This window comes from Parasteatoda tepidariorum, chromosome 5 (genome assembly GCF_982258835.1).
Source record: "Parasteatoda tepidariorum strain Cologne lab strain chromosome 5, Ptep-v5.0, whole genome shotgun sequence".
NCBI lineage: Eukaryota > Metazoa > Arthropoda > Arachnida > Araneae > Theridiidae > Parasteatoda > Parasteatoda tepidariorum.
In genome coordinates this window covers 49,126,509-49,151,780 of record NC_141759.1, presented here as the reverse complement: position 1 = coordinate 49,151,780, position 25,272 = coordinate 49,126,509, and the positions used below count along the sequence as shown (strand labels likewise).

Below are 25,272 nucleotides of genomic sequence, written 5' to 3'. Positions count from 1 at the left end.
ATCGCTTAACTTCGTGATAAAATAATCAAAAGAAAAAAAAAACAAAGTTCTTCAAAAGGATTGCTAAATAGTTAAAAGAGAGTTTTATTTTTAAGAGTGCTGTAACAGACGAGGGAAGGAAGTTAAAATATTCAGAGTTTGCTTTCAAAACCATTTATTTAATAGCCACATGTCTTATTCATTGTGAAATAGGCTTTAATAAAAAAAAATAACGATAAGTAACAGATAAAATCGAAACCTTTGCCTCTTAAGAGGGGGTAAAAACTTATGCGTCACAACACAATATCACTGATAATAGCATAATTCGAAATAACGTAGATAAAAAAAAGCTATTAAAAAGCTCTTGTTAAAGCTTTTTAACTCAAGATATTTTTAAAATTATTTTAGATGATATTCATTTCGAATTAATATTATCTTCAGAAAATTTGATTAAATATTTTTAATGACGTATGATTCCTTTTCACAAAAAAAATCACATTACCATCGTCTTTCATTACGTGTACTGATTATTAATTTACTAATGTGTTTATTCGCAATCAATGATCTGTGAACGTGAGAGATAATTTAAGAAAAAAACGTTGTTGTTGCTTTTTTCTTTGCACTTTTACACATAAGGGGATCCGTTAAAACACAAATCTAACAGTAAATTTTCAGAATTCTTTTAAAAAAAGCTTAATCAGATGAGGGATTGCAAGCAAAGGAAAGACATAAATATTAAGGAATTTTGTCAAATTAAAAGTAATAAAGTATTAAAAGTAAGATTCAAGTATTAAAAATCCAGTCTAATCACTTGATGTGACACGTGGAGTTGCTTCGAATAATCATCTTTCAGTCTCTTCTCTTTTTTTCCGGCAATCAAACTGGTTTAAATGTGTACTCATTATTTATTCCACTATTAGACGGATTCTTAAATATATATTGAGGGCATTAGTTACGAGGCACCCTGTGCATAACTTTTTCGGTAACACCTAAACATATATAATAAATAGCTAATAATTAACAATTTTATGTTTAAAGTAGTTGAAACTTAATTTTTCGATTTTTTTTTTTTTTTTTTGATGGAATGTTCCACAAAGTAAACTCAAATTTACTTTGTGCTTGGAAGAAAAAGGAAGAACTGGTATCGAGAGAGTTAATTTGAAATAGGCTTGCATTTAGTACATTATAAGTCTTTTACGCACATTTCCAATATATTTATTCAAAATTACGGGTGTCTCTTGGTCGAAATTACTTCGTAAATGGCAGGAAAGACATTTAATGACCAAAAACAAAATAATATTTAAAGGGTTGTGGATAGAACATCAAACTATTTACAGAATGTCAGTCGATCTTTTTAATAATATTGTCGTTCACAAATTATGAAGTGTCCGTGCAAACTCTATTAATATTGCTAAGTGATTTATCACTTATGCATAGAAAATCAAAACTGAATGTAAGAAAAACTAAATCTCTTGATTTTGTAGATAAAAACTTATTTTATTCGAAATTTTATGCATGTTTTGATTGAAATAAATTACAGATCCTTTTCCTTTACTTCTTTTTTCTGCTGCTTTTGAACCTGTTAAGAAAAGATACTTATATTAATAAAAATTGTCATTTTTTTAATGTATACAGTATATTGCGCCATATGAATCATATAGATTTTTAGTGTAAACGCTAGAGGTCACAAATTAATATTTAAATGAAGGAAAAATAAAAACAATCAAAATCAGATGAATCACTATCGAAGTTGGAAAACCAAAACCACTTTGATTGCTTGATGAAACTTGGAAGTTTTTCGAATAATCGCCTTTAACCTACTCAAAATTTACATATTTCGATATTTCTCAGATGTGAAGTATTGAATTTCAATGTTGTTTTCAATTTTTTAGCTTAAATGTATTATTCTTTAATTTTTTTAAAAAAAAATTTTTACAATAAAATTTTTTTAAAATATATTATTTGTGGTTATTAGAGGGTACTCTGTATGCTTCACAAAAAATACGAACTTAACATAGTAGTTCATATACCAAAGATTTTTAGACATTTAGTTTTTTTCAGATATTTGTAATAATACGCATTTAAAGCAAGAAAAAAAAAACATAAAGGATAAATATATATAATTGACATTTTGAATTTGATGAATCATGCTAAGCAAGGTTCTTACGCACCTGGAAAAATTAATACCTGATATCAATTTTGTTATAAAGAAGCTGAAAATTTCTTAATATTAACTTCCATAACTGAAGCAAAATTTCATATCCTTCGGATGTATATTTTTACTTAGAGAAAACAAAATATTCTCATTGTTACTAACATAATAATATAAAAAAATATATTAATACAACTACCACTTTTTAGCTTTTTCCGGGTCCATATAAACCTTGTTAAGGTGTAATAAGACCAAGGCATGCTTTATAATCACAAAATTTACTTTCAAGACAGACTTGTAATTAATTTACATTAGCATTACTTGGAATTAAGGCCCCTGACTTTTGGAATTGACAAGACATTGCTTCATTATTACTTTTTTTAAAAAAGAGTAAATTACTCATGCAACTACTGATATTCCAGTAATAATCAATCAATATAAGTAAATATTATGCTTTAACTGTTCATAAGTAGTTACAGATCGGTAAATTCGTTTGAAATATGGATAGAAAAGAGATGTTTTAATCTATCAATACTTAATACTTTTTAATATTTTTGGAAAATTGAATGTCTTGGTTGAATTCTAACAAAACATTATTAGTTTTTCTTAATAAAATAAAATGGTTCTTGTTCATTTTAGTACCTTCGTTTTTCTAGTTACACTCAATAAACATTTTGCAGAGCTTGCTTATTGAGCTCTGGAAAAACATATCCGAAATATTCAATATTTTAATTTTTACTCATACATCAATGCTTATACTTAAAATAACTCTTAAAACAAACTTTTAGTTTCGCTCTTTAAATAGAATTCAAATTACTTACTTGTTGAAAACAATGATTAATATGACTGTTGATATAAGTAGGAATCCGGATGTTAGACACAATACTATGATCAAAGATGAATCAGATTCATATTTATCTATAAAATACAATCAACGAAATGCAAATATATGTATTAAAATAAAATTAACTAAGTTCTGTATGATGAAAATAATTGTATAAATTTTAAAATGGTTCAAAATTTATTTATTTAATAATATAAGAAAAAAAACTAGTTTAAGAGTCTCTTTAAAAAATATAGCGTCAAAAGCCAACCACAAAAATAGTTTAAAATATATAATATAAGGAATTAAATTTTAAATACTTGAAATTTTAGAAGTTCACACCTCTTTAAAATTAATCAGTGAAATTAATAAACAAGTCACTAATAAACTATTTTGCTAGAAAAGATTTGTATTTAGCTATGAATTTTAGTTATTAATACATCATAAAGACTTCTCTAAATTTTCCATGTAAATAAACATCTCATGGTCATTATATAAAAACTTATGTACATTTTCCCTCATATAAGAGTTCTAGATTTAAACAATGCACCTCATATCGTATTAGTGTATCCATGTAATAAGTAAATTTTTCAAGTAGTGCTTGTGATTTACCAATTTTAATGTATGTTATATTTTACCATAACTTCAAAATTAAGACTTTTTTAATTGCATCCTACACCTCAAATACTGCTTAACTCCTCATTTGATTCCAACTCACTTCCTTGTCAAATGAAAGTCGAACCTTCCTGACTTAATTCAAAAAGCGCCAATGACTAGCAAGCTTTGCTTGTCCATGTGTCACTAGAAACAATAACAACATCAAACTTAGCGCATTACCACAAAAATAATTCAATGTACTTCTCACAATACTTAAACAAGTTTGTAATTTTCACCCCTATTCTTTTTGTACTTTTTAGTTATTACAGTTTCTCCTGTCCTTCTCCAAAAAATCCCAAACTTTGTTAACTGACTTGCCAGTAATACTTAGATGTTACTATTACTTGGCAAGAATGGCAACACAAGATTTTAAATTCCAAGATTATTCCAATTTAAGATTTGTAATTGAATTCCTTCTGTCATCTTACTTAAGTTTATGTAAGTTATTAAGGCAGCGAAATTGAAAGTTTTGAATTGCTCTTTTAGTGAACCAATGGAATAGACCATTTGAGAAATTTAGCCACATTTCTACATTTTTTAGTTCATTAAGGGGGTAGAAGATATTAATTTAAAGGTGTAAAATTGTATATAGCAACTTTTCTGCACTAAAACTAAACGATTTAAGATATTGCATTTTTTTTAATCTTCCTATTATAAATATAGAATATATACCTTCACACATATTTGATTTGTCATCGAAATATCTGTTTGGTGGACATACACAAACGCCTTTTCTTAAAAATTCAACGTACTGACAAATCGCACCAATAGTACGACAAGTGCCACTTAAATGCTCGCATGCATCGTTGATTTCACATGTATCACCCTTGAAAGGAAATTTACATTTACAAAAGTATCCATTGTTCTGGAATTCACAAACCCCTTCATTTTGACAGTCGTTATCATTTGTGCACATTTCTAAAAATAAGAAGGAAAAAAAATTACATTTTTATCGATCATTTATGATTGACATTTTAATTACTAAAGATGAATGTTTAAAGTTTGTTTAAAAGTGATAACCTATTGCAAACAAATTTGAGAAAAAGTTGAAAGTAAATAGAATCTTAAGTTTTTACGAATTTGTATTTTCATAACAAGCTTTTTCAATGAACCGGTTGCAAGTTATAAGGCATTACTTGAAGGGACCAGTAATCAGAATCACGTTTTCCATCAAGTGATCGAAAAGCACTAATCGTGTAAACGATATTAATGAAATTAAAAATTCATGATTTGAAAAAACGTAGAACTATTTTAAAAATATTTTTAGGTACAGCATTTCTTTAAATTTTAAAGCGAATTTTTCTCAGCCGGTAGCCTATTCTCTGTTTTTAATTATAAAATCAAGCATTTAGTACAGCATATTTGAGAACATTTCAAAGATTTAGATTCTCACAAAAGCTTTCCAATAAATATTTAAAGTATACACATAAATATAAAACTTTAAGTGTCTTTATACTTACAGAATATGTTATTGTTGCTTTATCGTATTTTTCTTAGCTGACCTTTTTCTGTTGCCATAACAGGATTATTTTCTTTATTACGAACATTCATATTTATTTACACCCATATTTCAGCGTACTTAGGGCTAAATACAGTAAATTATTATTTTTTAAATAATGAAACATAATAAAAACTTCAAAAACTCTGGTTCTTAATTTGATCTTAGGAGAAAATTATATTTTTTGAGTTCTAAGACGTTGTGCACATCACTTTCGACAGACGTGTAGGAATTTTTTGTGGTTAAAGAAACTTTTATGACGTAAGTGATGCTCCAATATTTTCTGTTTGAGAGCTGACAGAATTAAAATAATTTTTTTTTTACTTTTTTCGAAACTTGAATAACGTAGTTTTTAAATTGTTGTCTTCATTTGCAATTTTGTGTCTGTTTGCATTAATTTGTCGAAGAAAGCGGTGCTATAAAACGGGGATAGCTTTTTCAGGAATTTTTATTGTTTTAAAATATTTGTAAATTAGATTACCATAAGACATAGAACTCCTTCTAAAATTTGAAAACTCCAAAAAGTCGTATAAAATTTTAATGGTTTGGAAGCGATTTAAGTTTGTATCGTTATCAGGGCGCAAAGCTATAGCAGAGATTAAAATATTCTAACTAGTCGGAAAGTTACTGAATTACACAAAAATATCAAGGAGAGTTAATAAAACTATAGTAAATGATAAGAACTTTTAATATCATTTTCCGAAAACATCTAACAAAAAGTAAACTTGGCTCTTTCGTAATTTTAATGCGTTTCATACAAACAAATTTAGTGAAACAAATATCATATTTTAGTTTAATATCTTATTTTTTTTTTAGGAAACGTAAAAAAAGTAACTAAATAAATGCTATGATGCATGATTAATTTTTTTTTCTCTTACCAGAACATGTTCCATTTCTTTGAAAATATCCTGGTTTGCAACCACACAGTTTTCTTCCCTTACTATCGAACATACAAGCCAAAGAGTTCACGCCACAATTACAATCTATAAAATGAATGAAAAAATAAACAGGTTTCAAACTGATTTTAAATAAACAATTCATTAAGAGAAATATATTTTATTAAAACGTATATATAAACGTATATATACGTTTTATTAAAACGTATTATATTAAAACGTATTAGTTTATCTTTTTCCATTTAATAAACGTATAACATTCAGTATTTAAAGAAGTTTACGATAATACGTCGCTTTTACAAGGTAATTATTATATTTTTTATGATCTATTACAGTGGTTCATTAAGGTGTGCGCCATGAAGAGAGACTAGTGGTGTTCCAAAATGCTCATGTCTTCAAGTTTAACTTTAAAACACTTTCACGCATGGTGGCACGACCATCAAAACCGCACTCTTTAAAAAAATTGTTTCGAAATGCACTGTGTTGAATACATGAAACCAAAGTTTCCAAAGTAAAATTTAATCCCTTATCATAATTACCAGATGGCAGCACTATTCTTTAATTGTGCTTTTCGTTTAGAAAAATGAAACTCGTTCAAAGCATTTTTTTCAATAGCTCAAATTTATTCATTTTAACCATATAAAATTCATAAAATATTTAAAATCTATCGCTCAAATTTGTTGTTTATTAGCTTGTCATGACACAGAGATTTATCTATTATAGAGATTTCTAAAAATTTTAAATTTATTTAAATGGTTTCCGAGCCACTGTGTACCGACACGGGAAAAAATGCCTGGTAAAATTACTGTATTATATGGTTATAACATTTCGGGTAAAATATATATATATATATATATATTATTCTGATTAATGAAACAAAAATATATGGTATTTAAACCATTTATTTGATAGTTTTTCTGTATGTATGGTAACGGTATACGTTCAATTCTGGTTTTCAAGTTTTTAGTTTTTATTACCACACGTTTAATAAAAAATACAAAACTAAAAAGGAAATTTTATCGAATAAATGCTTTCTATGGCATGTTGTTAAGATATCATGCATAAAAAAATTCTTATAATAAATTATTTTAAAGTAACATTTAATACCTTAATGATTTCAATTAAGAAGTAAAGATGAATTGAACAATGAGAGACTATAGATAAAATTACCAAGATATTATTTTTGGTAAATTCTTTACAACATAACGTTTTAAGGAACACAGTTCCTAAACGTAATTTATGTAAGACTTTCACAGAGGAGTAAGTCAGCGTTTTCTCAAAACTTGCTATGTTATGTAAATGTATGTATTCTGTAAATCTGATATGAAAAGAAAAGCATAACAATAGTGCTAACATAAAACAACAGTAGTGCTAATGTAACATCTATATATATATTTCTCTTACACGGCGACAAAAAAAGCCTCATTTCAACTCCCCGAATGGCAACGCTAGAAAATCGACCAATGATTGCTGCTAAAAATGTCACATGCCAAATCTAGCTAAGGTGACTCAACATGCAGCGCTTTTAAAAACGGAAACTGAAATAAACTGAAAAAGCATCAGTTGCGGCAATCTCAGCTAGGCAGACGTGAGTAGTCTTTGTCGATATATCTCTATTTTAGTATTTTGTCGAAAGCGCTTTTATTCACGAATTTATATATTACGAATTTATTTGACGATTTTTGATTTATTTCACGAAATTTTTGTTTTATTAATGTTATTAGTTACTCATTGAAAAATGAGTCTCAGTCGTGCTGTTACGCTTCAAGATTTTATACTATAGCACATTTCTAATAGGTTTAACGAATTACATGTCATTTATTTGAATTCAAATTTATTTTAATGACTTAGTATTTACAAAGTAAGGTAAAACAACGTTTAAGAGCACAAAAAATTTAAGAAAGCAGACAGCTGTTTCGGATGCTCAAAGGGCAACCTTCATCAGTGCAACAGAGAGAAATATCTGGTCTGGTCTTGTGGTTTGGTCGAGGTGCCTGAGGCCATAGGGCCCTTTACCTCTTCATCATGTGATAAGATCAATGTGGTAGTTCCTTAAGGTGAATAGTAGGATGATGATTCTAAGTAGAAATAAAATGATGACTTGACTGAGTTGTCGGCGTCATGGAGTAGTGAGGATCACTATATCTTGTTTTCGGGAAGTAGGGATCGGAGTAATTGGACTAACTCCTCGTTCTGTAGTAGTTCTTGCAGCTCCCGGAAGATCTGCAGGAATCTGTTTGCAGTTTCGCTGGCACTCTTGGGCTGTCTCTGCTTCTGCTGTGGCTTTCTCCTTGGCCTGGCACCGCAGCCTGAAAAACAGGCAGGGTGATCTCCATCGCAGTTGATGCAGGTAGCAGGAAGGCTTTTGGGCTTGGTGCACTGAAATGTAAAATGGGCTCCCGCACACTTCATACATGCAGGTTCATTTGGACAGTTCTTCTGGGTATGGCCAAACTTTTGGCACCGATAACATTGGACTTCAAAAGAGAGAAATAAGAGAAAACAGGGTAAATATATATAGAAAGATGACGTCACAAGAGGGTTTAGAGCAACGGCCAATAGGAGGGAAGGGTGAGTGGATGACGACGAATAGGGAGCAAGGAACAAAAATTTCTGTGTTTACTTAGTATTTACTATAAAGATGTAATTTTTTTTTAAAAAAGTTGTTATATGGATTTGAATGATTGTTTTGTGCATTTGTAATGTACCTAAGTTAGCGAGCGAAGCAAACCATATAAGATTCCGTAACAATTTTCGGGGGTTGGCGAGCGTTAGCGAGCAGAGGCCGCAGCCCACTAGTTCATAACAATCGCGCTATCAAAAGCAAAAAGAAAAAAAAGAGAAAAGTGAATATATCACGAATACAAATGCTTTTTGCTTCGTTTTTTTTTCTTTTGTTTTATGCAGCGCAAAGTATATTCTATCCTTTTGAATAGAGCTAACGAATATATCATTTCAGAATGCTCAATCTATTTTAAATAATCAGCTTATAAAATAACGCTTTATTTTTAATACCATTTACCTGTGCAGACTCCTCTTATCTGGGAATAACCAAGAAAACAGCTGCATATTTTCCTGCCTTTCACACTCCACTGACAGTTATAGGAATTGATACCGCAATCACATTTCTTTTCTAGTAAGGATTAAAGAGAAATATAATTTTAGCTAAATAAAATGACGCTAAGATTTTATACTAAAAAGGTGATGTAACTGTCAGTCGTAACCTTTTACAAAAGAAATAACGCAAAATTCTACAAAAACTAATTCACCATTTTATTATTCTTTTTCATCCATCCTTCAAAAACCAAAACAAAAAAAAATGATCATATCTATAATATCAAGCTTTTAGCTCGCGACATCAGAAAATGCGTGTTATTACATCACGTGACCCTGACACCTTCCCCCCAGAGTCATATTAGATCCAAAGATCGAATATGGCAAATAATTTAAGGGTCACACTTTACACATAAACAAACTATGTTTCACATTCACCCAAATATTCACTGAATCTTAGGTTTAACTTAACACTAGGTATTTACTTTAATCACCTAACAATAATAATAGGAAAAAATGTTCAGAGTCTTATTTTAGTTTATATTTACAGTCTGGACAATGCATCTGCATTACTAAGTTTCGATCCTTTGATGTGACTTGCCTCAATATCATGGCGTTGAATGGCTAACGCCCATCTCTGCAACCTCGGGCTTTGGGGTGTCGCACTCGTCAGAAATACTAGGGGATTATGATCAGTTAATAAAATAATCTTAGCACCACAGAGTAAGGTTTCAAATCTCTGCAAAGCCCAAATAATAGCATAAGCTTCCCTTTCAATTGTAGACCATTTCTGTTGAGTTGAATTCAGCTTCTGGCTACCGAAAGCTATGGGACGAATATTTCCTTCTTCATCTAACTGACCTAAACAACATCCGACCGCATTTTGAGATGCATCCGTATGCAAGTAGTATGGTTTCTCTATGTCTGGGACTTGTAACTCTGCGATCTTACATAGCGACGTCTTCAATTCCTTGAATGCCTTCTCAGCTTCTTCGCTCCAAGGAATCTCATTAGGAACTTTCTTTTTAGTAAGCTCTGTTAGTGGAAGAGCAATCTTTGCGAAGTTTGGAATATACTGCCTGTAAAAGTTGCATAATCCCAAAGCACTTCTCAGTTGTTTTTTGGTTTTGGGTGCCTCTAATTTCTGTATTACTCTTATTCGTTCTTTGTCAGGAGCATGTTTACCTGAACCAATAATATGTCCTAAGTATTTAACCTTTTGTCTAGCAAATTCGCACTTTCTCAAGTTCACGGAGAAATTAAAATATTCCAATCTCTTAAAAACTTCTTCAAGATGAATCAAATGTTCCTCCCACGTATCAGAAAATACTGCTAAATCATCGATATAAGCACAAGTGAAATCAGACATGGACTGAACCACTTTAGACATAGCTCTTTGGTAGGTTGCAGCAGCATTTCTTAATCCAAAGGGTAATACATTCCATTGGTACTGGCCTCGGTGAGTTCGGAATGCTGTGAGGTGTTTGCTGCCGTTCTCCATCGGTATAGCCCAATATCCCTTCAACATATCTAGCACAGTAATGAATTTCTTCTTTCCTACTAAGAAATTCAACTCCATCATATTTTGCATTGGATATGCATCCGGAACGGTAAGAGCATTCAAACTTCTGAAATCAATGCATAACCTGATTGTTCCGTCTTTCTTATGAACACATACTACCGGGTGTGCTATCTCACTTACCACCGGTTCAATCAGTCCTAACGCTAGCAATTCATTGATCTGTGCATCCACTTTCCCCTTTAAGTTTTCTGGTATCTTATACGTTTTTGGTTTCATCGTATCCTCCTCAGCTTTCAGCTTTATCGCATGTTTCCCAACTTTAGCTATCCTTATCTTCCCCGAAAACAACGTTTTGCGTCTATGTAAAAGATCTTTCAATTGATTTTGTTGCATTTTGGGTAAGTAATCCAAATTTAATCCTTTCAATGCTTCATAGCTTTCCACATCTGTAGGAAGAGTTGGTGTTTCGTATATTTCACCAAATTCATCATCAATATCATAGACAACTCCAACTGTTTGAATTCTCGCTTTGTATTCTCTCATTTTGTTAACATGCAATAATCTTAAATTTCCTTCAGGCATTTGCAAATAATACGAATTCGGTTTCACTCTTCTAATTACCTTTACTGGACCTATCCATCTGGCATATAATGAATTGGATGAATCATGCATTAGCACAAGTACTTGATCTCCTGGCGCAAATTCCCGGTATTTTTTCCTTCTATTGTAATATTTGGCATAATTACTTTGTTGCACATCACTTGTTAACCTTGCCTTTTCGGTTGCTATTTCTAATTTTCCTTTTAACTCTTTTAAATATTCCTCCGCTGATCCTTTCATATTCAAAGGTAAAAACATATCTCCGGCCCAAATTGACTTCAATATAGATAACGGGCCTTTCGGTTCTCTCCCGTACATTAGCAGAAAAGGTGGTACTCCTGTAGTTGCATTTGGAACTTCTCGATAAGCCCATAGTACAAATGGTATATGTCGATGCCAATTTCTTCCTACTTCTCTAATAATGTGATGTAGCATATTTTTGAAAGTTTGGTTCCATCTTTCAATCAATCCGTTCCCTTCCGGATGGTATGGCGTTGAAAATCGCGGACAAGCTCCTAAAACCTTCAAAAACTCTTGCGTTAAACTTGCCGTAGAATTTGTCGCATTATCCACCACGATTACTTCTGGAATTCCTGTCCTACAGAATATTTCGAGCAGTGCTTCACATGTATTCCTTGCCGTTAACGATTTGAGCGGGACTGCTTCAGGCCATCTTGAATGTTGGTCCATCAAACAAAGGATATATTTATGTCCTTGTGCTGATACTGGATCTAGAGGACCAATTAGATCTACGTTCACCACTTGGAATGGAAGTTCAGGACGTGACACAGGTGTTATCGGAATTTTGTCTACTGAACGAACAACTCTTCTACCTTGGCACCCATGACATGAGCTACAATAAGCTTTAATTTCCTTGACCATCCCTGGCCAATAAAAGGAAAATTTAATTCTTTGAATTGTTTTACGAGCTCCTAGATGTGCTCCGAATACTGACTCGTGGGCAATTTCTAGTATTTTACCTTTTCTAATTTCGGGAATTACTAATTGTTGTATTCTATTCCCGTCCAACAGCTCTTCATGGCATAGTATATTATTTTGTATCACATACCCTCCTTTATTTTGCTTCCCCAATTTCCATGCTTCTTGGAGAGTATCGCAACTTTGTTGTTGTATCTTGAATCGTTCGGTTTCATTTCCATTCTTTTTATCACCGCATTCACCTACTGTTGGCTCCTGCTGCTCTTCTCCGTCACTTGCACTCATATATAACTGCTCCTTTCGGGAATCTGATCTTAGCTTCATAGCAGCAGTAAAACTGGGATTGTATACTCTTTTTTGTTCTAATAATGCCTCATAAGTTTCAGCATCCAACAAAATGTCAGCATTTAACCCATTGACGGCTGCTATCATCGTTTTAATTATAGGCGTAATATATCCTTCCGTTACCAAAGCGATTTCCACTTCTTTTAATTCAGCTTTTAGACTTTCGCCAAACGCAGGTTGTAGTATTATATGTCCTTTGTAATCCACTTCCTTACCCACTATATCGTTTTTAAATACACTTATTTGTGCACCAGAATCTACTACAGCTTCGTATTCATTTCCATTATATGAAATTCTAACTTTCTTAAGGGCAGCTATTTTTGGTTGAACGCCTTTACATTTTTTGTTTCCTATCATGACTTCACCGTTAAATCTTGCAGTGACTACTTTGCTTTCGATATTTCCATTTCTGAGTACCTTAACTTCGGATACTTGCCCTTCCGATACTTGAACCTCGGCCACTTTGCCTTCAATGTTTCTTCTCCTCTCTTTATTATCTCGACAAAATCGTGCCAAGTGCCCTACTCGTCCACAATTAAAACATGTGACTGGATTTTGGGAAGAACTCCGCTTATCAATTCTGCCATGGTTGTTATGCTCATGTTTATATCCTTCACCAAATGTATGATATCTTCTACTAACCATGTTTGGTTTTTCCCGGTATAAGTTCCTACATGGTTGAGAAGCAATGAATTTAGTAGTTTGGTTATATTTCCTTGCATTCTCGTACTCATCTAACTTCTCAGCAAGTGTGTCAACTGAGCAAATTCTACTCCACTCGTCAATAAAATGATTTTGTATGTCTCCAGGTACTCGTTCTTTTATCTGTTCGACAATGACAAGTTGTTTCAGGCTGTCGAAATCATTAATTTTTAGTCCCGAAACCCATTCGTTAAAATAGTTCGCCAATTCAAATCCAAAATCTCGCCAAGTGCTCTCAGCCGCTTTACAATGTCTCTTAAACTTTATTTTAAATGCTTCTGGGCTCAATTTAAACCTTTTCAATAACATACATTTTACATGTTTATAATCATTTGCTTTTTCTTCAGGCTCCCTTGCAATTAAATTCGCCATTTCTAGAGGCAATAATCCAACAAGATGCGTTACCCAATCTTCTTCTTTTATATGGACTCTTCGTGCTTGTCTTTCAAACAATATTAGATAAAAACTTATATCACCTTCTTTTGGATCAAAAGTACGCATTAATTTTTGCAATCCACCAGGTACATGTTCTCTTGTTTCTTCATTTCGAGAGCTGCTCGTCTCTCCTATAGTACCAGTATGTACCAATGAAGCTTCTATCTTCAACCTCTCCAATTCATATTCCTTTTCTTGCCGCTTTAATTCATCTTCCCTTTCCTGTTCTCGCCGCTTTAATTCACCTTCCCTTTCCTGTTCTCGCCTCTTTAATTCATCTTCCCTTTCCTGTTCTCGCCGCTTTAATTCGTCTTCCCTTTCCTGTTGCTTAATTTCATATTCTTGTCGCCTAATTTCATCTTCTTTTTGTTGGCGCTTTATTTCTTCTCTTCCACTAACTATTCTTTTTAATAATTCCTTCACAAACTCCTCTTCGTACTCCGTACTTGCCAATATAATCTTCTTTAATTCGGTAACTCTCATGTCTTCCGTTGCCGTTTCTCCTAACTCTTCCGCCAAACACTTCAAATCTACTTTTAAAGCTCTTCCTAAAAATGCCATTTTTCACCTACTACTTTCTAAACTGCACCTTCTTACAAAAAAAAATGCCACTTCCTAAACCAATTTCAAGACAATCTAAATAACTCACTATCTTCCATCAAACAACTTGAAATTCATAGAACAAACAACTACCAATCTTTTATTGGAAATCCATTGGGATCTTCCCGCGCATTTGTCAGTCGTAACCTTTTACAAAAGAAATAACGCAAAATTCTACAAAAACTAATTCACCATTTTATTATTCTTTTTCATCCATCCTTCAAAAACCAAAACAAAAAAAAATGATCATATCTATAATATCAAGCTTTTAGCTCGCGACATCAGAAAATGCGTGTTATTACATCACGTGACCCTGACAGTAACTATAAAATAAATAAACAAATGAAAACGTTATCACAACGTGACTATATTTAATTATAAATTTAAAGCTTAGGTTACAAGTCTTTTTTTTTTCAATAATTGTAAATCTGTCTTACTTTAGACACTAACTAAATAAATTAAATCTTACTTATACAAGGTTTTTTATTGTATTCTTTTACTTCTCCTGCTCTAAGTCTGAATCCAGTTTTGCAGTTACAGTAATAGTCGTTTCCTATTGGAACACATTCTGTTGACAGTTTTGGACAGATTGCAGGAACGCTGCTGCATTTGTTGCCATCTGGAAAAACAAAACCGGATTTACTCTCAAATTTAATGATTTCAAGGATGTCCATTGGTTTGAAAAATTCATCAACTTAAAAAAGCGACTAAAATTTACATAGTATTTTACAGAGTATTTTAACAAAACTTTTCATCACACCTGGAAATGAGTTAAACATTTCGATTCCTAATGAATCAGATAACTATGAAAAATTGTTTCATGTTGCATTGATAATGGCTTTAGATAGGTCAAAGCAAAATAGTACATAATTGCATTTTTTTTTACTTAAGTCTCTTTTAACTTTTAAGCTCTTAGTGAACTCTATATCTTCATATCGATTTTTTAAAATATACATACGAATCGTTATCTCACTTGCCTGGAGATAGACATGTCAGAAGCATAAAAATGATTGAAATCGGAATTTGCCTACCTTGCTTCTATGCAAGTCCTAAATAACACCTTAATTATTAGATATATCGACTAGGGTGCGATATCATTCGTTTCAACGTAAAATGTTACATCGGAAACATTACATAACTTGCCTAGATAGCAAAGAGTATGTAACCCTTTTTTCCTCCTCCTCAATCTGTTAAATCTAGATAATAAGCTCGAGATGAGCTGTTAACTTCAAGCATTCATATTTGAAGTTGCTAGGTCCCCACAAGTGATTGTGTTAACTTCAGATATTCATATTAAGCCTAAATTACATATTTTTAGACAATTTACAGCCTTCTTATAACTATTTCTGTGCTTAGTTACTCAGGTGCGGGTCTCAAACTTTAGGGCTATATTATATGAATGATGAAGCGGTAACTATAAATCAGGGAATTGATTTTACTTTCACGATATTTGAGAGTTTTTTTCCTACAAATTCCACGCCTGTCTAGTTTAGAGAAGGTAGTTTATGGTCTCAAAAGTGTGCACAATTTCAGTTTCTTGTTATTTATCGTCAATTTTTATCGCCAAATATATACAACATATCTGTTGATGTTTTTGGTACTATTAATTCGTACTGACAAAAATATATACCTTTGTGGTTTATTGTTGGTACAAGTAGAATTCGCCAGTCAAGGTATAAGAAAATAGCTCAGTTTCAAAAATTTTGAATGACATTTGACCTTTAATACAAAGCTTCACTGAAAGTATTTTTGTACTAATGTTTAGTCTCGAAGTCGAAAAAAGTATAATGATCAATGTCATGGTTCACTAATTTCATAAAACTTAATCGCATGCAAATGCATATCTTTTTCTCAAAATTCCAGAAGATAACCCACCAGAAATATTGAGAAATTTTGAGGAATTGAGAACATTCAGAAATGTTTTTTGTTCGCCAAAATAAAATAAAATGAAAAGAATATGTCTGATAATTTTACATAAAGAGCATCACCGGAAAATTTCTTTAATATCAAAAATGTCAAGCGCCAAACCTTGCGCAAATTATTTAAAAATTGCGTCTTCGTTATTCTGAAGTCTGTTGAAGTTGCTACTTTTGTAAGAGTTGCAGTCATACATTGTCATGTTTCTAGTTTCGAAAGTACAAGCAAATCAGAGTATACAAATTAATACTACTGTTTAGATATATATTTTCCAAATTCCTGTTTACTAAACTTTTTTTTGAAACTTCATTTTAAATTACATATATAACTGTTTAGAATATATATAACTGTTAAAAAAAACTATATACTTACAACCATCTGTTGAAGTTGAAAACGGCATTCTAGTTTTTCCAACATCTGTTGTTATATTGGTTGCTGTAAAGAACATATCTAATTATAGTAACTAATCCAAATTTTAAATAAGTTTTTATGAGAAAAATCATGTGTTAATGAAGAGTTATTACACTGAAGAGCCAAAAAAACTGGTATACCTCCCTAATATCGTGTAGCGTACCCGCGAGCACGCAGAAGTGCCGCAACACGACGTGGCATGGATTCGATCAATGTGTGAAGTAGTGCTGGAGATAATTGACACCATGAATCCTGCAGGGCTGTCCATAAAACAGTGGGAGTAAGAGGGGGTGGGGATATCTTCTGAACATCACGTTGGAAGGCATCCCTAATATGTTCAATAAAGTTCTTGTCTGGGGATTTTGGTGGCTAGCGGAAGTGTCTAAATTCAGAAGAGTGCCGCTGGCCACCAAAATCCCCAGACATGAACATTATACTCCCTCTTACTCCAACTGGTTCATGTACAGCCCTGCAGGATTCATGGTGTCAATTATCTCCAGCACTACTTCACATATTGATCGAATCCATGCCGCGTCGTGTTGCGGCACTTCTGCGAGCTCGCGGGTACCCTACACGATATTAGGCAGGTATACCAGTTTTTTTTGGCTCTTCAGTGTATATAACAGAAACATGATCATGAAATAGTACAGTAAGCTTTTTGCTGCGAGATTCTACAATGGTTATCATTCAATGAAAATTGAAAAAATAGTGATAATTCTCCCAAAAATAGTAAATTCCAATGAAATTTTAATATGGTGTTAAATAAGAGTTGGTAAGTGAAATTACAATATGTAAATTAGTGGCGCTGTAATAGAATGATGTCATCTGTAATAAGCATAAATTGTATGTCTTATGGCAAGGCAGCAAATTTCGTTGTGCTTCTTAAATTAAACATTTAGGACAGCCAATTTGCAAAAGTGACCTCCAGGCACCATTTGTCCAAAGAACTGAAACGGAGATCTGCGATAAAGGACTAAAGGCAGCACAAAGACAGATAGAAGTTGCCAGATGATAAAATGGGAGTCTTTCTGTTTTTCATAGACTTAGGCAACAATTTCTAACCACAGGCTCGGCATCCAGATGGTTTAGCCAAGAACGGCAAAATACTGTGACGTGCGCCGATAGCCAATAATCATCGTTATGCGCTTGAAAGAATTTAAACGCAACACAGAGTCAGCTCAAATTCTTAATGCATCTACCGGGAGATAGGTGTCAACGTATACTGTGCCTAGAAGGCTTTATGAACGTGGTTTGTTTGCTATACAACAAGCCCTTTGAATGTCACTCTCATAACGCTTTATAAAGGAATGTTTGAGGTGGGTACAGCAATATGTCCACTAATCGGCTGACCTATAGAGGGCACATGGGAGTTTAGATATAGCCTTATTAGATATAGTCCTTTATTAGATATAGTCCTCCACATTTGAGTCCAGATATAGCCGAGATATGCTTTTTTTGGAAAAAAGAAAGATTCGTGATAAAATTTATCTTTATTTCTCAATTGTCTTCATATCTATGAGCAACCTCCACATTGCCAACATAATGAACAACACTGTTTTTTCTAATTTATTTATTTAATTAATTATTTATGTTTATTTCATTTATTGATTTATTTGTTTTTTTTTTTGTCAAAATTTGACGAGCTTAAAATTGTTAACTTTTATTATTAGGTTAACTTAGTCAAAAAATTTCGATTTCAATTCTTCAAACTCTTATGTCTGGTGTTAAAATTCTGATTTACCTAGCGAGTCTCTGACAAAATCTCCTTCAAATTTTCTTAAAACCTATAAAACTTTCATGTTAATTGTTTTATATATTTTTTAGATAGAAATTACAATTTGATAATTTTTATCATTTTACGAAATAATTCTTAAAATAAATAACATAAAATATCATTTGTAATCAGTTCATACATTTTTTTCCATTGAAAGTTGAAGGAAGACAGTGTGGAGGTGACATGTCTGTTATAACCCCACCACCATGTGGCTATATTAGCCCCACGAAGGCATGTGTTAGTTGCTTCTTAAATCTGATTTATTGATGCTATATAGAGCAAAATTTAATATCAAAATAGTTTTAAAAAAAACAAACAATAGAACTTATAATATATTATCACTTTTTGCTGATATTCTGAAAATAAATTATGTTAATGAAAATATGAAAAGAAAGTTTGAGAGTTACTTTTGTACCTTTGTAAGCCTTGTTTTACAAATTTCAACTTAAATAATCACTGTGAGATTATGTAACTACACATGGGACTTTACATCAGTTTTTCTAATCTGCGATACCTCACAGAAAACATTTGACCAATAAATGCTAAACTTTTTCAAGATATCTATTCTAGCACAATGTCCAGAACAGCCCCCCTCTCTCCAATGCTAGATTTGTTTTATTGAAATTTGTGTTATATTATATTATTCAGTATGTTATATTATTTATTATTATGTTATATTATTTATTGTTATGTTATATTATTTATTGTTATGTTATATTATTTATTGTTATATTATATAACTTTTTCGTAACGTATATCCTATTTTTTTGTATTTCGTAAACGCACCAGTAAAATTTAATAGCTGTAGTTTTTATTTACTTTTTTTGCTGTAATTGCAGCAAACATTACAATCAATTGCATTGAATGTTGGCTACTGTAAGAATGGAATTCAGTATAATTTAATAACAAACAAATCAAATGTTGAATGAAGTACTTTTACTCAAATTTTGTACCTACGAAAAGTTGAAGTTGTGTGCTGTGTTGTTGAGGTACTAACATCTGACGTAGAAGTTAAAGCTGTAAAAAAATATATTTTAAAATAAACAATGAAAATAGAACTATAAGAGTAAAACAAATTATAATTCATTTGAGTTATAACCTAAGGATATTAAACCAATTTCAAATATTTAAATTATAATAATAATAATAAAGATTTCAGATTTTTAATGCGTGCGTAGTTCAATCATTATGGAGTTTATAATCCCCTTTTTTATTATTTTAGCATTTAGACTAAAAGCAAAGATTTATAGCAAAATATCGTGCGGTAGATCATATTTACGGAATTATTTTTACTGTATTTGTTCAAAATTAAAATTAATTTGACTGAAAGTATTTCTTAGTAAAGGCTCGATTGAATATTTTAATTGTTTGTTTACCAACCACTCTTTAAATTATTTCCGATACAAATACAATCCGACGTTAATATTTTCTATAGATAGCGTTTTGTGAGCTGTTAATCGGCTATTAACTTACATTTGGATTAACCATCTTCAATGAAGAAAGTTTTTAGAACCCCTAATATTCAAGGGTATAATTAACGGAATTCTAACCCACGATCCATTTAACACTAAGAATATTTTACAACAGCCTTGTGATCGGTGCGAGCTAAGAATCGAGTTTAATTAGACCAGCCATTGCTGGAATTCGAACCTAGATCATCTCAATAAGAGGTGATTGCTATATCGCCTGTGTCACCGCGTCTCTGGAACTTTATTAAACCGTTTAAACGTTACAATTTCTCTAAGTAAATTACCCAAAAATGCTTACTCTTTCAAAAAAGACTAATATTTTCGAAAACAGCTTCTACACTGTTGACGAGGAAAAAATTAATTCCTTTCATAGGGTTTTCGTTCCGGCTTATCAGCAAAGAAATATCCGATCCTGTGGATTTTTATACCAGGTTTTGTGCCTGGATCAGATCTGTCAGTAACGAGGTATTAGTTAAAATAATTTGCATGCACTTTGACCTTTTGTGTGGCGTATATATGATCCAGAAGGAATACTTCACTAAGCCTTATATTTTGACATGTCCGTGCTAAAGAGCATTTATTCAAAAAGTATTTTATTTCGATCAGAGGAAAAAAATTAAGAAAGGAAAAGTAAAATTTTCTGCTATACAGACTCTTCTGAAAAATATACTAATGTTTTTGAAAACCAATTCCACTTTGGAGAAAATCAGGTCCTTTCTTAAGGTTTTTGTTCCGTTTTATAAGTAGAGAAATATCATATCATAGTGACTTTTGCACCAGGTTATGCGAGTAGAACAGATCCGTCCGTAACGATGTATCAGAAGAATTTACATGCACTTCTGCCATTCGTTTATCGTATATTTAATGGAACAGAAATGTTCAACTAAGCCTTATATTTTGTCATTTCTATGTTTAAGAGTATTTATTCGAAAAGTATTTTATTCCGATCAAAGGAAAAAAATTAAGAAAGAAAAAGTAGGAAAAGTAAAATTTTCTCCTATACAGACTCTTCTGAAAAAGATACTAATGTTTATGAAAACCAATTCTACTTTGGTGAAAATCAGATCCTTTCATAAGGTTTTTGTTCCGTTTTATAAGTACAGAAATATCAGATCATAGTGACTTTTGCACCAGGTTGTACGAGTAGAACAGATCCGTCCGTAACGATGTATCAGAAGAATTCACATGCACTTCTGTCATTCGTTTATCGTATATTTAATGGAATATAAATGTTCAACTAAGCCTTATATTTTGTCATGTCTATGTTTAAGAGTATTTATTCAAAGAATATTCGATTCCGATCAAAGGAAAAATTAAGAAAGAAAAAATAAGAAGAGAAAAATTTTCCGCAATACTTACGCAAACACATTTCACTGTCTCTATCATATACCAGAGAGTCGTCTATACATAAACATTCGGCCTTTTTTGACGTCACATTAAATCCACACGCTGAACCACTGGTTATATTACACTCTAGGATCTTATTCACACAGTCCATAACGTGTTCACATCTGTTTCCATATGTGCCAGGATGACAAATACAGAAATCATAACCGAAGATACCTTTATTACTACACGAGGCACCATTTAAGCAATCATCATATTCTGGAAGGCAATTCTCTACAACAAATAATAAATGTTAGTACAGTTTTCGGAATAAATTTTAGCTTCATTTTGAAGCAAAAAGTATAAATTGAAAATTACATGTTTAAACCCCCCTTCTAAATTAAAAAGAAAGATAATTTAAAAATAGTTGATTCAAATATATTTCTTTCTTTTTTTATTATTGTTCAATTTACGTTCAGTCGTAATTAATACACCAATGATGTGCTATTTATTCTGAACATAGCTCGAAATTCGTGTTTAAGAATGACACATCTGGAAATCTATGTTTAAGAAAATGAACACAACTGTAATAAGTGTTTACGAAGATGGACACGGTAAAAAATGCCCCTTTTTAATGCTCAAACCAAATTTAATAACTAAACTAGGAATTCCGTACTTACTTTTCCTTACTTTTTAAAACTCTTATCATGATTGTTATGCTGCCAAGTCCTGAACATCGGAATCGGGGTGGTTAGATACCTTACACATGTAATTTTTTACACGTTGTCTTCCTATTCAGAACTCTAAACAATAAAGTGAGTTTTAAAATCCTGAATTCGTACAACATAAATTTACTACCATTATTATAAATTTAAAGCAATCATGTTGAAAGCAACTGTTAACTTTAAAGCACTTTTTAAAAATAGACTAATTTAATAAGATGTACCAAGTGATTTGTGCAAAATGACGATATTACACTACGAATTTCCCAGAATTCAGTAAATTTATCTTTAAAAACACTCATAAAAGAAGTATGAAATACGGAATCAAATAATCTCTCCATTTTTGTAAATTGCTATGTTCATTTTCTTAAACACGCATTTTGAGCTTTTGCCAGACTTACAATCTCCCGGAGAACATGCTGGGTGTTAAAAAAATATCTGACCATTAAAAAAATAGGTGAAGAGAAAAATGGAAACTTAAGATTAACAAATTTATTCTGATTAAGTTTCAAAATTTATTGCAAACTTGGACTAAAATTCGCGTTGCCGAAGCTTTAATGTATTGTCATTTGCAACAACAACGGTGTAATGGTAATTAAATCTCTAATAGGGTATTATAAAAAAATAATAGAAAATATTTGAAGGCAAAACTACCACATGGTGTCATAAATACAACAGAAAACAATGTAAATAGTTTTTTTTACGAGTTAACAGAGTTTATTAAATACATTACAAAAACTGTGGTGTAATATCTTTCAGAATTTGGTGTACATACAATTCAGTATAGGAAATAAAACAATTTCAGTGAAAATATAACAGATATTTCTATTCATATGATAATTTAAGAAAACTATGCATTTAATTTACTTGTGAATCTTGTGATTTAGTTAAGGTTGTAGTTAAGTAGGAGAGATAGGAGGACAATTGTTCTAGGTACCGGGACTTCTCAAGAAACGGTTCCTTACGAAAAGTATGGTGCTTATTTTTTTTTTTTTAAGAAAATTGCAGATAGTTTCCTTACATCTACATAAAAACTACGATTTTGTATACAGGATCTTCAAAAATTCTATAAATATTAAAATAAGGTTTTTTGTGCTTTGAAGATTGTTGTTGTAATTCATTTATGTCGCACTAGAGCTGCACATTGGGCTGTTGGCGACGGTCTGGGAAACATCCCTGAGGATGATCCGAAGACATGCCATCGCAATTTTGATCCTCTGCAGAGTGGATGGCACCCCCGCTCCGGTAGCCAGACGACCTGCACGCGAAGTCGAGCACTTTACGATAGAATAGTTTAACGAGGACCAATACCGCACACCTTCGGTCCCTACGCAGACTGATCCACGTGGTCACCCACCCGCACACTGACCTCAATCATAGATGCTTGACTTTGGCGATCTGCTGGGAACCGTGTCTTAACGATCAGTCCACTGCGGAACTGTGCTTTGAGAAAAGACCCACAATAAATTTTGTCTTTGAGTCCGTATTACCTTTGTTCATCTTAGGATGTAATTATCATATATATATATATATATATACAACCCTATTCGAGATTTAATTACCATTTAAAGTTGGTGTAATTAGTTGATTATTTTAAGTAATTTCCCTATTAAGAGTTTACATTTTTACTGTTAATTAAATTTGCTTACCTCTACATGTTTCGCTGTCCTTGTCATATGTTAAGCCATTATGGCATAAACACTCAGCTACTTCTAAAACTGGGTTATAACCACAAGTCACTCCAATGTCTGTATTGCATTTTAAGTTATAGTTGTAACAATCAGTCACAGTTTCACACTGATGTCCAAAAGTTCCATTAAGACACTTACAGAAATCGTATTTACCAGTGCCTATGCAAGTAGCTTCATTTTGACAATCATCAGAATCTTCACAAATTTCTAGAAATAAAAATTATTTCACCTAAATGTACCTACATAGTTTAAAAGAATTTATTCGTTTTTGAAACTTTACTTTTAAAAAAAATTAATGATAGATGAAAATTAATAAAAGAGGGCAAGAATCAAGTTGTTTCAGTAACAAATGAAACAAATGTTTATTTAAGAATTTTGTGTATAAAGAAAAGAAAAACATTTAATTTTTAAGCAAATAAGTTCATTCATTAAAGTAGTAAGTATCAAATAAGTTCTACGCTGTAGAGCATGTAAAGATCATTTTACAGTACAAAATTAGTATTAGGTTAACTTTGCAGTGTAAAATGAGTACTGCATTTATTCTACTCTGTAGAATGAGTAAAACTTATTCCACATGGTAGATTTTATGAAGTTTATTCTACAGTATAGAATAAGTCTCAAGTCCCTCCCGTAGTGTAGATCCATGCTGTGGAAATGGCAACAGGCTTAGTCTACAATGTAAAATGAGTACGAAGTATAAACTATAGAATAAACTTTAATAGCCATTACCTTCGCCCTGAGGTTTATAATAATTATCATCCTCAACTCACATCTTAGCATAACTATTAATACTAGAAGAGTGTTAATGAAATTTATTTTACAGTGAATAGTGAGTATCAAGTTTTATCTTCACAATAGAAATGACTACAATGGAAAGACTTCGTTCCAAGGAAAAAACAGAAGCTAGTTTACAAATTATATTATTAATAATCTATACTACCATTAATATTCAATATTAAAAACTAATAATCAATTAATATAAAATATTACTAATCAATACTATTATTAATAATTAAAAATAAAATTTCTTTCCAAAATTAATGAATATCATATTCAATCTACATCGTGTTATGAATATGAATGTTAATTCTAAACAAGTAAGTATCTAATTTTTGCTAAATTGTAAAATGAGTAGCATGGTAAATCTGCAGAGTAGAGTGAGTATCTTCAGAGTAGAGTGAGTATGGTGTACTTTATTAGAAGTCTATAAAGTGAATTGCTTTAGAGTTTATAAGAGTTTATTAAGTATATTAGAGTTTATAAAGTGTGTATGTGAGTATTATAAAGTAATATAAAGTATAAAGTATTATAAAGTAATATAAAGTATAAAGTATTATAAAGTAATATAAAGTATAAAGTATTATAAAGTATAAAGTATTATAAAGTATAAAGCATTATAAAGTATAAAGTATTATAAAGTATAAAGTATTATAAAGTATTAAGTATTATGAATTAAAGTGAAATATATTACAGTTTATAAAGTGTACTTTAGAGCATCGAATGTAGTAGTAGATATTTTTACAATAAAAAGTTTTTTTTCTTTTTTAAAAAATGCTTAAAGCGCTTCTGATTTTGAATCCTTTTCAAATAATTTAGTATTTTAATTACATAATTAATTTTCTTTTGGCTTAAATAGTATTATAAATTCAAATAAAGTTTAAAGACTATGTATTCATTTAATAGAAAAAAGTCAGATTATACTAAATGCATGATATTAAGTTGCGACAAGCGACTGCAGTTTTATAGAAAATAAACGCTGA

The 25,272-nt window shown here is 31.4% G+C and overlaps 1 protein-coding gene across 2 annotated transcripts in view; it reads right to left on the bottom strand.

Moving 5' to 3' along the window:
• Positions 1-1,455: 1,455 nt before the first annotated feature.
• LOC107446126 (uncharacterized) overlaps positions 1,456-25,272 on the bottom strand; it is a 91,951-nt gene continuing 68,134 nt past the window's right edge. The window contains exons 20-29 of one of the 2 annotated variants that reach the window (XR_015433705.1): positions 23,471-23,719; positions 21,133-21,393; positions 19,258-19,321; positions 16,492-16,554; positions 14,672-14,821; positions 9,028-9,138; positions 5,988-6,092; positions 4,284-4,529; positions 2,953-3,049; positions 1,456-1,558 (exon numbers count right to left, since the gene is read on the bottom strand). Coding sequence is in view for 1 of the 2 variants with exons in the window: in XM_087163861.1 (XP_087019987.1) it covers positions 1,531-1,558; positions 2,953-3,049; positions 4,284-4,529; positions 5,988-6,092; positions 9,028-9,138; positions 14,672-14,821; positions 16,492-16,554; positions 19,262-19,321; positions 21,133-21,393; positions 23,471-23,719 (1,370 nt within the window). In the remaining variant the exon portion in view is untranslated. The remainder of the gene's footprint in view (positions 1,559-2,952; positions 3,050-4,283; positions 4,530-5,987; positions 6,093-9,027; positions 9,139-14,671; positions 14,822-16,491; positions 16,555-19,257; positions 19,322-21,132; positions 21,394-23,470; positions 23,720-25,272) is intronic. The other variant, XM_087163861.1, reaches the window with a different exon arrangement.